This window comes from Brienomyrus brachyistius, chromosome 6 (genome assembly GCF_023856365.1).
Source record: "Brienomyrus brachyistius isolate T26 chromosome 6, BBRACH_0.4, whole genome shotgun sequence".
Taxonomy (NCBI): domain Eukaryota; kingdom Metazoa; phylum Chordata; class Actinopteri; order Osteoglossiformes; family Mormyridae; genus Brienomyrus; species Brienomyrus brachyistius.
This window is the reverse complement of record NC_064538.1, coordinates 1,704,313-1,721,813: the sequence shown is the minus strand read 5'-3', so window position 1 is coordinate 1,721,813 and position 17,501 is coordinate 1,704,313. Positions and strand designations below refer to the sequence as shown.

General features: G+C 48.4%; 1 protein-coding gene across 3 annotated transcripts in view; it reads right to left on the bottom strand.

Annotated features, from left to right (window-relative positions):
- Positions 1–17,501, bottom strand: part of camta1a (calmodulin binding transcription activator 1a) — a 285,485-nt gene that overhangs the window by 121,025 nt on the left and 146,959 nt on the right. For all 3 annotated transcript variants that reach the window (XM_049016578.1, XM_049016579.1, XM_049016577.1), the window contains one exon: positions 3,447–3,582. In XM_049016578.1, the coding sequence (XP_048872535.1) occupies positions 3,447–3,582 (136 nt within the window). The remainder of the gene's footprint in view (positions 1–3,446; positions 3,583–17,501) is intronic.

Below are 17,501 nucleotides of genomic sequence, written 5' to 3'. Positions count from 1 at the left end.
ATCAGCGAACAGAAATGATTGCGGCCTGCGCATGCTCCATTACCCTCCTTCATTGCGCGGTCGCATGACTGAAATGACGCACTTGATGGATTTGCCACAAAGGAACATGGCAAGATTGCAGAAATCTGTCTAATTATTGACGAGGGGCTGGGGGGGGGGCAATCGTGGTGCTACTGGGAGGATCAGAGCCATGAGGAAGTGGGGGGCAAGACTCCCTCATCCCATTCTGGGACCCTCAAACCAGTAACACACCCCCCACCTTCCAGTTCACAACAACTTGTTGTGGCATCATGCTGACACCAGTGATGCCCCCCCACCCCCCTTGGTGAAAATCTTGGGCCCACCTGTCAGATTCATTCTGCCGCTTATCTGTAGTAATGAAACATGCGGCTTCTGCCTCCTCCGCTTAAAGGAAGCTCTGTGTGTGTTTAGGTGGATTATTAAAGATCGGCGGGGTGCCGAGCCACATATCCGATAAGGCGGAGGGGCTCGTCAGAAAGAGGGGCCCTTATTAAGAGCTAATTAAGAAAAATAACGAAAGCGAGGCTGTGCTCCTGAAGGCTCCTGCCGCTCTCCTCCAGCCCTGAGGAGCTCCCAGGACGGCGTCCCGCAGCGCTGCCGTGAGACCGGCCGACCTCTGCTCCGCACCTCGGTGCGAGGCTTCCTCCCCATACGCACCCCAGGAGGCCGACACATGCCAGCGGCCGAAGCGACAACATCCCAGGTCGTCTGTGAGGTCCTGCCCCGTCTCCACGCCGCTCCGGGTTTACCGAGACGCACCTATGAGTCGATCGGGACGGCGGCCGGTTCCGTGCTGAGACACGGTGCTTCCGAATAACTGCACGATGACCAGCCGCCTTCCCTTTGTTTCTGCATTTGTTTAATGGTACTTTTTCAGTTTAATTGTGAAGTTAACTGCACGGCACATTCCAAGGGGAATCCTTAACAGGCTGTCGTAAAGAAGTTATTCCGCGCTTCTATTTAGGCGCTTATTTAAGTATCTGACTGATCAAAGGTGGCATGTAAAAATTATTCATGCTGCTGACAGGAGAAAGGTTTACAGGACATAGTTTCTTAGAGTTATGGGGAGACGCATCTTTTAGAGACAGACAGGACCCAACAAGTGCGGGATCTTGAACCAGACAAACAGCATTAGTTATGGCTTCAGTACTGCGGCCATAACTAACAGCTCCGAACATGTGACTGGGTGGAAAATAAAATGCGATCCGTCCGTTCTTTCAAAATGGAAAACATCTAATATTAATCATTACGGGAATGTGGATGCTTGACCTGAATGTCTGATGGGGCCCCTGGCCGTGCCTCTGTCTGAGAGATGCTGTCCTTCCAGCTCTCCTCTCCTGTTCACCGCCCATCTACGAGGGGAAGGATGTCTGTCTCGGAGGCAGCTTGCTATTTCACGGCCTGCTAGCCGCTAGTGCTGGAAGGCGCTGCCGTTCTTAGTGGACAATGAGCCGTGCCGTCTGCTAACCCCTAACTCTGCAGCACCGGCCACCCACCCTCGCTCCGGCGTCCGCTTCCTGGTGGACGGGGAGCCACGGCGCTCGCTGGGCCACCCCGGCCTCGGCTAACTGCTAATGACGCCACACATGCCGGCCCCAGGTGGGGGAATGGATAAGGCAGACGCGGTAGCTGGTGACAGCTAACGTGGCTACACAGATACCGGGGGAGGGGGGCAGCATTTACACGGATGGGTGAGCCAGGGCCGCTGACGCGGGCCGGACACTGGCCTCTCCAAACCTTTCCCCGCGTTGTGCCGCCCCTTAAAAAAACTCCCCTGTGACTCCTGCACGGCCACAGTGTTTCCATCTGTGCCATCCCAGGTCCTCGGCCACTCAGGAGGCTTCTCTGCTCGACAGACCCGGTCCAAGTAACCATCATTGGGTGACTAATAGGTTCTGACAGCACACAGGCTTTTGCAGCCCGTTTTAGAGTACATGGGGTGGCTCTGTTCCTGTAAAATCCCCAGTGTACTCATTAAAATCATCCCCCTCCAGGACCGACGGAGGCAAATGTCAAGTCATTTATTTGTGTTTTATGTAAACAAGGCTGACATAGTGCGATAGGGGAAGGTTATTACGCCTCATTGTGGCCCCATGATTGATTGCCCACCCTGCAATCAGAAAAAAAAAATGGGGACACCAGTTTGCCACAGCAGGATCGCAATGCGTACATGACAGCCAGCGGGGGAGTGGGACAGGAATCCAGAGGGTCAGTGGTGACCAAACCCTGAATGAGTGTGGCTGCTGGGGTGTACAAGGGCACCCCCCCCCAGTCACGTGGCATCCCCCGGCAGTGCGGCGCTGATTCGCTCGCCGTTCCGCCCCCCAGCTCCAGCAGCTGCCTCGCCACCCTGCAGCAATTAGCACTGTGTAAATTGAAGCAATTTGCATGGTCTAAACAAACCCCAGCACCGTCAAAACATCAGCCTGCCAGACGCAGATCGGGGGGGGGGGGGGGTGCTGAACCAGAGCCAGGAGGCGGGCTTGCCATGAGGGGGCGGGGCCCCCCCTTGGTGTAACCCAAACTCCAATGACCGTGAATATCTTTGCTTCCACTACATGTAGGGCTGTATTGATGTTATTCCGGAATAGAACATCCTGCACTTGATACCTCTGGACCATTGGACTGTAATGGTAAGGCTGCAGAGTGAGACCAGGTCCATTCGGCCATGACGGTAATGTGCATGCCTTGGAAATATACCGAGCAGGCTGCAGACCCGCAGATGTCCCATGCAGTGAAAATAAGCTGTTGATTGTCACATATATAGCAAGTGAAAGAGAGGAGAGACAGAACACTTTGCCAGAGGAAACAGTCCATGAACATATGAATGTACTTATTTGATACTGAAACTCAAGAGACTCATACAGTTGTATCTGTGCATCACAATATATCATATAGATGTAGTTCCCATTCCTCCCATTAGGGGGCGTTGACCCAGAGGGATTGCTGTGTAGAGGCTGAGAGAGAGAGAGCAGAGGAGCGAGCCCACATGGGCTTGTGGGGTCCAGCACTGTCGCCACAGCAACATTCCCCCTCCCCTTCCCACCCACCAATCACCACTATGCCAAAATTGAACAAGTGCCTGTCAAAACTAAGGAGCAGAGCTCCACCCCTTCGGGCATTAACTAGGGACAGCATGACAGCAGCACATCCTCCTCAGTCCTGAAGTGGCTGAGGGCCCCGGGTCCTCGCAAAGTACCTGCTGCAGCACGGATGCTTGTCGTGGGGAAAGATTAATGCGAGCTCCTTGGAGCAAAGGTACCTTTTGGTGCTTAATAAGGTACAAATAAATTGTTCCTGCTACACTGCCTTGTCAGGAAAAACTGTTGATGTGCTGTTTATGTTATTCCCTAGCACGCGCGTGTGCGTGTCCTCGTGGGGGGGGGGGGTGGGGGTAGGCGGGCACGCGAGCGCCTGACGCTTACCTCCACACCCTGCACTTTCAGCTTCATGTGATCCTCCCGCGTGGTCTTTCCATCCTTCCTCTTCTTCCAGCAGTACCCATCTTTCCTGTACTTTACCTTCTTTCTGTTGTACAGTATCATCGACCCATTCTGTGGCCTGGGAAGGGAGGAGGGGTGGGGAGAGAGACAGGGAGGGTATCAGTCAGAGCCGACAGACGACGCGACGCATCGCAGGACACCCGACCTGCGTCGATATCAGCTGACCCCAAACCCCCTGAGTGTCGAGTTTCTTCTCTTACTATGTGGGCTGTGGACAAACTATAGGATATAAAGTAAAACAAAGGGACTTTAATTTCTTGCACGCTAATGGATCGGTTAAATAAAAGCTAATGTGAAAGATCCTCCTCTGTAGTGTTTTGTCTGCCCCTTTAATTTAGACCTGCCCTGATTCTGCCAGGTTCTTCCTTTTGATGAAGACTGTATCTTTATTATACTTTCATGAGTGGCCCAGTGCAGTCCGGCTCGCGGCAGAGGAGGGATCGGGCACCCATGCCCCCCACCTGTGCGGGTCGCACCCCCGGTCTGGTCCGGGACCTCGTCCAGGTCTCCTGCAGCTTTCAGCACCTCCGCTGCCTGGAGGACGGGCCGCGGACGGACCTCATTAGTGGCTCCGTGTCTGAGGGGCACAGCCCGAGGCATGGTTCTCCTCCCCCTTACCCACAATGCCATGCAAAAGGCGGCACACACCTGCCTGGGGCATCTGCTCCTTCCAGCCCTTCAAGCTGTCACTGTTTGCATAGGTGGGCACCCATCGCATTTTGCCAGTTTAACACGACCACGTATCTCGCCGGAGTGACTCAGCTGGAATCCTTCGCTCATCCGGCGGTAAAACAACCCGTTTGGACAGAGAGGCGGCAATGCCCCCCCCGTGACACCTGGCCGCGACCGTTTTCCGTAAATGCCACAAGCGACCGTCTACATCTCGGCCCGCAGGGCCTGGCTCCTGTTTATCTCTCCGTCTCATCACTCACTCCCCGGGACTAGTGTCAGGGGACCTGACAGATGGGGGCGGAGTCACAGGCAGCCCACTGTGGACCCCCCCCCCCGCCACTGCCCCACGATAGGGTCTTTTAATTAGATGCTTCACGCTAGCTCTGGATCCGCATACCCTCCCTCCCCTAGCCATCCACGCTGCCCTCTCCGTCTAAACCACATTTCTCTGCAGCTCCCTTTTTCACTCTGTCATCATCCCTCTCCCACGTTTTTTTCCCGTTACTCCCCTTCATCAACCCTTTTTACGGCCAGCCTCTGCTTCTCTCTCTCTCCCTGCAATGGAAGTCCTTGACCTACCCATTGTACAATGAGACGGAAGTCGGGTTTCCAGTGGAGTGACTCAACTTCCCGCGATTTCTGTGATATGCGTTATCTTAATAGGAGCAGAGCTGCCCCGGGCATTTCCCCTTCTGTTTAATAATATTATCTCAGACACAACATGACCATCAGATACAGCCTGGGGGGGTTGTTCACTCCGGCATGTTATTCACTCCTTCTTCATGCGGCTGATGCAGGCGCTGCTTGAGTCATTATAGCTTACAAAGTAGCTTGCATAAAGGATCCATACTCTTGTGATTTTTTGAAAATTTTGTTGCCATGTGAACTTGGAGGGAGGGTTATTTATTACCAATTAATTATTAAGACATTAAGTGGCTATTAGCAAGCAGAAACACGGGTCGGTCCGGGCGATCAAACGGTAAAAGAAGGAGCAGAGGATTCTTTATATGAAAGAAAAGGGGATATTTAATGACTGCAAAACGCTTATGCTGCTGGAGAAAAATTAATTTGTGCGCCCAAAATTGCTATAATGAACACGAGAAGTACAATGACCTTCGTCTGTGAGCGGAGAAGGTAAACGGCTGTCTCGCTCCAGCCAGGGGTCGATCGTCAAAAGGCAGGGAGGTTTCACAATGCTCGGGGGAGAATTCACGGAAGAAAAGGCAGAGACACGGAGACGGGTACAGACACACCGCGAAGAAGCGGAATGTGCACCGTTACCACCCGGATGCCGGCGAAGATCAGGCCACCACGGATGAAACTGCTGAGGGATGACACTGCGAGACCAGAAGAGCTATGGAACTTCACCGGCAGAGATGAGAGGAAATGTGCACCAGTCAACACCTTCCAGAAAACACAAAACCAGCCCGTTTGGCAGGACAGGCAGCAGGGAGCGACAGCTAAAAATAATCCATCTGAAAGCCCGCGCGGAGTTTGGAACAGAACTCCCGAGTGGAGCCAAAGGTGGGGGCAGAAGTGGCCCTTGTCGTATGACATCAGCTGCACCTTTCAGTCCAAACGAAGAGGGTCAGGTCTGACTGGGGATCAGCATGGCACCTCACCCCATAGACACCTTCCGGGAAGGTCACACTGCGGCAGTGGAGGCACTGTGTTGTGTCTTATCCCCCGAGGGAGCTGGGGAAGGAGGAGTGCATAGAGAAGAGTGCAGAAGAACACAAGAAGGAAAAACTCTTTCAGTCTGCCGAAATCTGAGGTGAAAATACACCTTTCAGGACAACAATCCAAAGTATAAGTCAACACTGGATTGACTTTGGAATGAGATACTGTATGTACTCAAGTGGCCCAGGCAAAGTCCTGCCTCGAATACTACTGAGACTCCGTAGGAAGACTTAAAAACAGCTGTCAATAAGCGATCCCCAAGCAACTGCAGAGAGCTTTAGCAAATCTGCCGAGAAGGATGCGTCCAAAGTTAGCACAGAGTGTGAGCCGGCCTGGAAAGTTAGCAGACTTTCCCAGAAAGACTTAGGCTTTAATTGCTGCCAAAAGTGCTTCCACTAAAATACTGAGTTCAGACATCTGAATACTTACGCAATCAACATTTTTCATGGTTCCCCCCCCTCCCCCACTTAAATTACAACAGCTAGCAGTTTCCTATGGTGCGACGTTTACCACCCGAATGGTCTGAGCACTTCTGCACCAAGTGTACATGTCCAAAGCATGATCATTTTTGGCCAGGTAGCGCGATCATGCAGGTGTGCCTGGTCCCCCACCTACCCAGTACGGGATGCCATTCTATCACAGGGCATCACCCACGTATACACATAGGGCTATTTAGAGTCGCCAATTTGTGGGAAGAGTCAACGGCACCTGTAGGAAACCCGCGCAACATGGCGAGAACATGTGATCTACGCTCAGAGAGCGGAGGTGGGATTTCAGCCCCCAGTGCCAGAGGCGTGAGGTGACAGTGCGACTCACCGTGCCACCTACACCAGTACGTCGCACGTACATTATGAGTGCAGCTTGTCACCACGACATCACAGATGCGTTCCGTTGACTGTGGCTCCATTGCTATTAAACATTAATGATTTTTTTTTTCCATTGTCTTTTTAGCTATTAAATGAAACGGCTTATTTGGAAACTCTCACACGCACTCGTTTAACTTGGCTTTACAGACACTTATGGCCAATGCAGGAGGCCAAATGGCAAGAATATGAGACAAATCACAAGCATGTACGTGCATGGAGGTGTCGGAGAATTACTGCATGGAAGAACGACGTAGAACCAGGCGATCCGATCGTCTCAAGGAGCATCTGACTCAGGCAAAGCTTTTCTGTTAAAGGTTCATAATATTTATATTAAAACAATTTTTTTAGGTGGGTCTACGTGTCAGACATATAGAAAGGTTGTTCTCAGCATATGTCCTAGGTATGATTACTTAGGCAGTCCCATTAATCTTATCAGAATTACACATATTTAAACATGAAGGGAAAATCCCAACGACACTCTTATCGAGACAGCATGAGAACAAGCCACCCGGCAACCGAACAAGTGAAAGCAAAATGGGAATGATGCACTTCTGAACCCTGTGCTGATTGTTTCTGCATGTTTGTTTGTTTGCTTTTTTCGTACTTAAATCAGTAATTAAGTTTTGATTTGGGTAATCAGTGACTGCGCAAACCAAAGCCTTCTAGGAAGCATGTTTTCCTTCCCGCTCATACTCCCAGCACTCTTTCAGTCAGCTTGCTGGGGATATATCGGCCGTACGTACGTATGACTCTGAGGCACATATAATTGAAAATGAACCCAAAGCAAAACATGCACATGTTAAATGTCCCTGCTCAGGATTTCCGTCTAGATTCATTTATAATTTAACATTTTCATCTCCCAGTCACTCGGAGGCATCAGGAATGGTTCCCAGGACCAGAGCCAACGCGAAAAGGCACGCCATGCCATAAATCAAATCATTTTAGCAATGAAGCGATGTAAAACTGGGGAATGGCCGGGGCCAAAAGTAATGGGGACCCTCAAGAAATGAGCTGAAAAGATCAGCCACATTTGGAATTTATTATGACAAGACAGACCCTCTGTCTTCGATAAAGGAGACGGGAGGGAAGTTTTCTGCAAGTTATCCAAACTCCCGAGGGAAGCACAGAGATTAACAGGAGCTTGATGATTTCTTTGGGAAAAAAAAAAGCGAGTCTGAGTAGAGAATGAATTATACGTCTTCGGAAAATGACCTATCAAAAAAAAAAATGTTGCAGGGATGCTACAGCTTTTTGTTAAGGGAGAACTACAGAGGTGAAACGCCAGAGAGCAGTTACACGGGGAAGGAGATGTTTGGTGTTCAGCTTAACATGGGCTCCCGGGGTACAGATGGAGACTGGGGATCGACTTAAATCGGCAGCGTGTCGGCATGGATAAACACAGCCGAGCTGCGCCATCTAAAAATCACACACGTGCAGGCGTGAGCACGCTCTCTCTAATTTCACATGGTAATAATCACACGGGTCAGTGGCCCCCCATAAAACACCCATTTTCCTGCCCTCGCATCCCTCCGACGGTCTGTCATCGCATCCGTCACTGGACAGAGCACGTCCGTGCCGCTGCAGGCCGGTGAGCAAGATGGGTACACGTTGCCAGATGACGTGTTCCCTGCAAACAAGGCAATCCTCCTTCACCTTATATCTCACTTGTCTCGTTAGGTGGAGAGAAGAGCCGGCGATTGCGATGAACCCTATCATGCCGTATCTCGCGGCGGAGTGACACCTTGTGAGCAGGCAGCTGACGGCCGACAGGCAGGCCACTCCTTGGCATGCGACGCTCGCATGCGTGTGCCTCCTTTAAATGCAAATGCGGCATCTCGGGGATTGAAATTCATACCGGGCACATTTGGACCCGACAGCAATCCCGCTGTACGGTGCGAGGCATCTGAGCGGGCACAACCCGGAGGACGGGAGGCAAACCGAGCCTGCCGCTGGATGCGGGCCGGTCCAGCAGCGACGGTACAGGAGCCGGCGTCACATTTACCCGTCTGAGGAACCCCGGGGATGGGTCGGGATCCAGCTGGCATCTCGGGTCTTTCCAAGGAAGCCATCCAAAGAAAAGCATTCTGGGTAATAATGACAAGGACTCATATCCCAATGAGGGGCCCTGCTGTCATACTGGTGAGGAAGATATTTAACCTAAAACGTTTCTGCCATAAAATGAGTTCCAGCTGCATAAATGTATAACTTAGTGAAGTGTGAACTTCAGCAAGTATGATAAACAGAGAAATATTTGGAGCCATCATTGTTGTTTTGGGCCACACTGAGCTGTATCTCATATAGATGGAGATCCTACCTTCCCTGAATCTGTACTCCATCTTCACTCTCCTTCACTCTTCTCACTCTACACCTCACTCGTCAGGTTTCAGATAACCTTGGGAGCCTTTCAACAATACTTTATCATTTCAGCGATGGAATCCCTAACCCAGCATCCGCTGGGTCACCATGGATACAGAGGGCAGGGGACGTGGGAGGTCTATTGGCGGCTTGTATCTCTTTGAAACTATACCGATGACCAGTATTCTCTAACCTCATTCTTATTTGGTGAGAAAAAAAAGCACATGGTAGGTATAATGATACAAAATTTCCTGCCTTTCGTGATTTGTACGAGTCTTTTAGAAGTCATGTTATATTTAAGGAAATTTTTACGGCGTCGGTAACTTTCAAAAGCCTACTTAATTCACAAACCAATTTACCCCTCCTTATGTCCACAACCTTTCAGAGGAGGAATACAGATAAAACCAAGAGAGGATTTGCAGCAACGCAAGGATATTTACCAGAGTAGAATACTGTCATCTCCTGGTGCCTTGTCAGATCTCACCCTTTTTATGTTCTGTTGGGCCTCATTCATCATTTTCATCTTCTACCCAGTAGTCACTGGATCCCAGCATGACATAAACTAATTTCTAAGTTCTTTAGAAACCACAAAGGACAAGTTATTTTAAACTGAGAGAGTTGTGTGTGTGTGTGTGTGTGGCATGTATATACATCTTTATGTCAATTTCCTCAGTCAAGTGTTCTGTTCAATCTGCTTGTATTTCGTAACTATTGATTTACTATAGCTGTTTGTGCAAAATATATATTTGCATCACAAAAAGGTGTTACGATTGACTTTACTGGAAGGTTGCAGATTGTGTTACATAAGGACAATGTCATCTCTCTTAACGTGGATATTCTGGCCATCTGCAATTTAGTTTTTGCCAATAGTTCTACAACAATTACTAAGTACGACATACTGGAACAAGAACACTTTGTATACGCGTTTGTACAAAGGCGTGGGGAAATCACATATTGCATAATTTTTTTTCGAAGTGACACTGAAGTAGACATAAGATCTCATTACTCTGTCGACGTGTTATTTTCATGCAACTAAAAGAAAAATAAAATTTATTAATTCAGCATGCTGACTGGATAAACGTCCCCAATTATGAATCTGACAGACAATTTTTACAGAGGAATGACTTAAAAAAAAAAAACTGGGGTACAACATGTGTGCATCCTAGATGGTGTCAGGGCCCTTTGCTCACAATCGGAACCATGACGGTGGGGGAGAGAGTGATGGAGAGGATGCGTATTAACCTTGAGATGTGCTCACTGCCTGCACGCTTCAGGTTAATAACTGAAGAGTGACACAACAACGTGTAAAAGATGATTCGTGGCAATATGCTGACATTTACCAGCATTTAGCATAAAAGCTTTGCAGCCAGCTGTGGCAGAGTCACAGTCTGTCTGGGATTATGTTTACTGCCCTCGATTTTCCTTCACTGGTTTATCTCCGGACTGCTCTCACAAATTAGTTTTTAATAAAGGCCATTTTGTACAATTGCTTTTTTAAGCTTAGCAATTTAAAAAACTAAACATACTTGTAGAAATTACAGAAAATACATTTGAAGGATTGTGGGTTGCATTCAAAAAAAAAAAAATACGCATCCTCCCACCCTCCATATCCGCTTGTCCAATGCAGGTTTCACTGGGACATAAATCACAAGCTCTGAATAATTATATCAATATAAAATGTAAAGCAAGGCTTTATGGGGGAGATAACACCTACTGCACTGTCAGTTGTTCGGGATGCAGTTACCCAAGGCAATTTACAGAGCTTACAGTTTTATATGTGATAGACTTATACAGCTCATAGTGTATTCTTACTAAGACTACTAGGGTGGAGGATGTCAAAGGTTCCATGGGACTTGAGGACAAGATGGTAATTTAGATGAAATTCAGTACAAAATACTGAACACTAGCTTGCTAAATAGTGAAAAAAATATTTTGTTCACTGAACGTGTCCACTTAGCTAGTAGCAAACATAGTTAAATTCCATCCCTACTTGAGGACCCTTCTTGTAGTTGAGACCTGCAACTCTTTGATTACCGTGTTTGATTACAAATCCATGATGTATCACCAATGCACTCTTCCATTATCCTACTGAGTACACAATTTGGCCAGAGTGTAGTTCAGTTCCTGGGGGAAGGCCAGAAGAGCCATTCTTACCAGACCTGGCTTGATGGACCTTAAGGGAGAAGCACTTATCCCTTCATTGGGGGAGGGGCATCTTTCAACAAAAAAAAAAGAGCAAGCGGAGTTAGCCCTGTCCATACAGGACTGCCATACAAGGGCAGGGTACAATCACTCTTCAGTCTAGGCGACTGGTCATGTGATCCAAGCCTACGAAATCTTAATGGGAGTGAACAAGGTCAGCCCTGAAGTCTATGTTTATGCCCAGTTACATGACTGACTATGAATCGCTAACTAGCTGAAGACCCATTTATATGAAGACAAAAATGAGAAGGGCGATGGGACCTGGACCAGACTATGAAGCCTTCAAGTCCACGTTTGATAAAATGTTACTAAGAGTTACAATGGTCCCAAATCAGCAGCAGAGTTACCTCACTGACCGATTTTGGAAAACGTAACTGATACGTGCCTCAATGTGACATACCTCTCCATGTGATTCAAGACCCACTCCTGGAGGGTCAGTTTTCAAAAAAACAAAACAAATAGCTCCTTCTAAATATAGAGACCAAAAAACCTTCTGAGGGTTTACTTTTGAAGAGATGGACTGAAGATCTCCCCCTCGAACTTCAAACCTTCAGCCTGCACTTCCCAGCTCTCAGCCCAGCCCACGTGACCTTCTGTTGCAGGTCTGACGCAGACATGCACCTCTGTGTTAATTGCGATCATGCCCCATAGTTACCAATCAGCCCCTTAACAACGACTCTCCACATCTATAAAAAGGCTGCAGTCATCTGTTTACTAGCCACATATCAGTGCCTGTTAGACTGCAGATCACTCACTGTTTTTTTTATATATAAATTAAGGAAGCAATAATTTAAATAAAAGGGTTTGTTTCGCTAATTCTGGATGTTATCGTGATTTTATTGAGTCATGCATCAAAAGCCTCTAATGAAGCACTAAGGTCCAATTCTTAGGCGTTGCTTTTAATTAAAGCTCTGATGTTATCGGCTAAAATGCGAAAGGAAAAATGCATATCCCCAGACAGGGAGGACGCAGTGCTCGGGCGGGACAGTGCAGCATCGACGGTCACCCTGTGCGGCTAATAGCTGCTAATTTAAACGTAAGGTAATGATAGTGAATCACTTATTGTCCCTGTTTCATGAAAGAGCATGAAATCAGGCATCTATTTCCAACTGTCAGTTCCGGTGCCAGCATGGTGCCCAAAATATCTCGGCCGAAAACATAAATCAGCACACCAGTTATAAACACTAATTTTGTACAGGGAATACAGAAACACTGCCTTTCTTCTTCATTCTTCGTATTTTTTCTTTTCCACGAAGAAAACAGGAAAGTGCCGGCAGAACACACGGCTCAGAGGTCACACACCTCTGCGACATCGTGGGATCCAATAACGGATCGCCGTGACATGCTTTATTTCGAGCTCTGTCTAAATAAGTGCTCACAAAAAGGAGGCGCTCAAAGCTTGGAAAAGGGTTCTGGTTCTGTGTCGTTCTGCGAAGATGCTCCCGGGCCGCTTCACCGCTTTTGGCTCAGGCGTGTCCCTCCTGGCATGTGCTCCTACATTCAGCTGGCAGAGGTGGGTAGTTCAGGCCCAGAGAGTTAAAGTCCAGTCCAAGATTTTAGTTCAACCAACCAACCATGTACAAAGAGACGCAGTCACAGAGTTGGTTGACTGAACCAAAATCTTAGTTACGAGAGGAACCACGTATCTGGATTTTTACTTTCCGGACCTGGACTACCTACCTCTGCGAGCTGGCACTCCTTCTACTTACTTATTTTTTTCTGTTTCATGAGGGACTGACCACATGTTGAGAAATAAGCAAGAAGGGATTTGTCCCCCCCCCCCCCCCCCTTCAAATTGTATTTTCTCTTTTTTTCCACCTTGAATCGTTTCATGATAAGGTACCCGTGAAGTATACAGGAGGCCTGCAGCCATTTTGGTGAAGACGGGGATGGATATTACTGCTCGCGTGCATGAACAGGGGGCTGGGGGAGGGAGGTACTCAGCAGCCAACAGCTGGACAGCTGCATATCATTAGCGTGCTCATCCACCCAGAGGCACAGTGCATCCGTATCATAGCTCAACAGCTTGCCCAAATATAACAAGTCTTATTATTCTAATGGGCTTCCTGTTGCCCCTCCTCCTTCTTCAAGGGAAATGATGGGAACGATCAGGGATTTTACATGCTCCATGTGCCCTCAGGACAGAGCAAAGATGCCAGTGAAGAGGGCAACAAAGAGTGGAGGAATCACTGGAAGGCACGGGCAGAGAGAACACGCCTGCCTCGGCGGAGGGCACAGGGCAACACAGCGCCCAAACGGGCACAGAAAAAGAGGAGGGTATAAAAACAGGAGAAGGCCGCTGCTGTGCTGGGGAGAGACGCACTAAAGCTGAAATCTCAGACACTTTAAGACTGTCATTTAACTTTCCCCTCTCTTCCGTTTTATGGCTGCCTTTGCGCGACAGATGATAACGTGGCTGTAAAGCACCTCTTTGTCTCGCCGAAATCGATTTATTGTCTTCGGCGGGCTGCCGATAAAGCCGACATGTGACGGCTTCACACAAACTGTAAATATGGCAGCTTGTCCTCTCCGCTTATACGGCTTTGTTCTTTTAATTGCGCATTCCTCAGGTTTTAAGGCGGTAGAGGAAGGGAGGGCCCAGAAGATCAATGGGATGTTTTTACCTATACCATTAAGCTTCCTTTGGACCATGATGTGTTTCTCTTCACAAATATCAGTCTCCGGCGGGGCTGACTGGCTGTTTTTTGTTTCTAACACCTTTCGAAGTAGCACACAGATCGTTAGAGGGAGGACGACACGTCTCCTTGTAGTCATCTGTTATTTCAACGGGTCGTTTTTTAAACCCGGCGCTTTTTCAGCCTTGGACGCCTCTTTCTTTGAGGACTCAAACCTACCATCGTAGAAGGACAATGACCCCCCCAGCATTAAAAGAGGCATACAAATTCACAAAGTAAATGGGGGGGGGGAATTTGGATCAAGTCCACCACCAGGAAAGGCAAGCCACAGTCCCGGTGCATCGGTGGCCCGGAGAGAGTGTGGGGAGGTGGCAGAACGGCGGGAGAATCGGCGGAGCGTGCTGCCGATGTCTCGGCGGAGTGGGTAGAGCAAGGTGACCTACAGGGGGTGGGAGGGGGGCAGAGCTGAGAGGCCACCTGCTGGCTGCCGGGACGGTATGACAGCTGCCCACCTGTCCTAGCACGCACTCTTACACAGCGACCCATCTGTACCCCCCCAGCACCCAACACCCCCATGCTCGCTCTCCCTGAGCTCACTGCCTCTGCCAGTGTCCTGAGCTATCCTTGGTTCCATATAAGTATTGTGGTTCCTTCCCTAATATGATGCTTTGTATAATTATTCTGGCTCCTGTCCTAATGTTCTTTTCCATAAAGTGTTTTTCCTTGCAGGTATTGTGGTTCATCTCCAAATGTGCTGCTCCATACAGGAATTGTGGTTCCTGTCCTAATGTACTGTTCCATACATACACTGTGCATCCTGTCTTAATGAACTGTTCCATACGGACATTGTGGTTCTTCTTCTACTGCACTGTTCCGTACAGGCATTGGGGTTCCTGCCTTAATGTGCTGTTCCATGCAAGTATTGTGGTTCTTATCTTACTGTGCTCTCCCATATGGGTATTGTGGTTCACCACCTAATATACTGATCTATACAGGTATTGTGGTTCATTTCCTAATGTGCTGTTCCATGCAGGCACTGTAGTTTTTGTCATAATGTGCTGTTCCATACAGGTATTATAGTTCCTTACTAAATGTGCTCTTCCATACAGGTATTGTGGTTAGTGTCCTACTGTGCTGTTCCATACAGGTATTATAGTTCCTTACTAAATGTGCTGTTCCATACAGGTATTGTGGTTAGTGTTCTACTGTGCTGTTCCATACAGGTATTGTAATTCCTCTCTTAATGTGCTGTTCCATATGGGTATTTTGGTTCATCGCCCAATGTACTGATTCATACAGGCACAGCAGTTCCTGTGCTAATGTGCTGTTCCATACTGGTATCGTGGTTCCTCTCGCAATGTGCTGATCTGTACAGATATCGTGGCCCCTCTCACGATGTATTGCTGTATCTCTTGTCACATGATCACACTCATACCGAGGCTCTGGGTGTGTTAAGTTGCAGGTCCCCCCCCCCCCCACTTTCCCTTCTCCTTGCCCAGCTGTGGTAGAGCCAGCACCAGTGACACTGTCACTAAGCCTCCCTGGCTGGGCCTGTTGACGATTTCACAGGCCTTCACATGAGATATATTCTTCTTCTGATGTTCCAGCTTCTGGAGCTACTAACATCTCTTTCCCCTCCTTACCGACCCTCCCTCCACGCAAACCCTATTACTCTCCTTCATCCACTTCTGCTCCCGGCCCTGACCTGGCCTTTGTGTGTAGAATTGGCTACAGGGTGGTTTAACTCTCATGCTCCTCGGTATTTTTATAAGATTTGCAGCGTCTGATGTCCCAGGGGGATGCCATTGATCCAGGTTCCAGCCGTGGCAGCTGTGTCAGGTATTAGCCCAAGGTGAACATTACGTTAGAGAGCCAGAGAAATGTGTAATGAGGCAGCCTAAGTGGGCCCCCGTTTCCCCGGTCCCATCCGGGGCCACCATCCACTGTACGTTCCACCTGATGGCCTGTTGATTCCGCATGTATTACTGTTATCCTCGCCGTCTCCTTCGCAAGTGCACAAGGATATCGCTCCCCATTCGCAGCACTCTGTTGCTGGGGGGAAACTGATTAACTGGTCCAGTGATTCACCCTGTGAATGCAGCTTCCCCCTGGAGAAAGCTCCGTGGCTCCAACAGCAAAGGGGGAATTCAATTTTGATTAGAAGGGTTCAGTACAAGAAAATGCATGGGCTGTGTTACTCTCTAAACCTATTAGATATTTCCATCTTTTTGCATGTAGTGATTACGTTTCTTCATTCGGTTGCGCAGCAAGACAATGTTGACTACGGCAATTTAGCATGGCTTTCTATCTCAAATTTTAAAGAGCGTAAACAACTCGATATATAGAGTAGGGCCTTATGGTCACTCAATGGCTAGTATTGGGGAGTTTGAATCCTGTGCATGGAGTCTTGATGTTTTCCCCATGGTGTACAGGTTCCTGTGGGTACTCCAGTCCGGTGAATCAGCATCTTTGTATTTCCCATAGTCTTACTCAGATAAACTCCAATCTCGCCATGAACCTGAACTGGATAAGCGCTTTTGAATGATGCATGGATGGAAAGATAGCCAAAGTGCTTCAGTGTGGAAATCAAGCTGCGAAACTCCGTCCGTGGTTTGATTTCATGACCAACCAAAGATAGCTATTTAATGGTTCTTGCTTAGTACCTGAACAAAAATGTCTTTAAAGGCCTGTAAGGAACCAGGAACCACGTTCATGTACATGTGATGAGACGATGTAGATCTTAACAAACAGGAACCATGTTGTACTGCAAACAACAGCGGGGGTGGGGGGGGGTGGGGGGTGGCAGTTGATGTCTTTGGTTTAATTCACACACAGGAAGAGTGCATACAGCCTGTCCTAGAAACACTCCCCAACAAGACTTATTTATTATTATTATTATTGAAATATTAATCTAATGCCCTCCCTGAATAAGAAGGAGCAGAAGAAACATCTCAGCAATCCTGTTTACATTAGCTCAAGCCAGACCTAGCTGGGCGAGACGAGTCGAGAGGTGAAAACATTAGTGGTGAAGCACAGAGGAGAGGCCGCCGGATTACGGTAACTAACACTGAGTCACAGACTTAACACAAATCACCTGATCAAGAAACGTCCAGCTCTTTAACTGAATGAACTATAAGGGGTAATGTGTCATTTTGTCAGAATGTGTTGGCTGAGCAGCTAAAACAAGCTTGTTGAGTGAAGTAAGACCGTATAGAGGAGCACTTTGCATCTGGATGAGGGTGCTTCTTCACAGTCATTAAGGGCCCTTCCCTCACAGAAATGCACATTTCCCATGTTTCCCGGGTTCTATAGATGATGATGGCACATCCTCGCGACAACAGAAGACCTTGCTGGTGTCTCCTCAACGCCAACACATTCAGTCCTCAGGCCTATGGGAAACCTCTAGAATGGGACGGGGGTGGCAGAGGACTAACAAACCATATGGACAGAGGGCAGCAGCCAAGGAGCTGCAGAGGGGAGAGCGAGCCCTTTACATCTGCACTGCGAGCACAGCTTTAGAGTAATGTAATAGGTTCCATGAAATACGCAGGTCATGCCTGCATTGG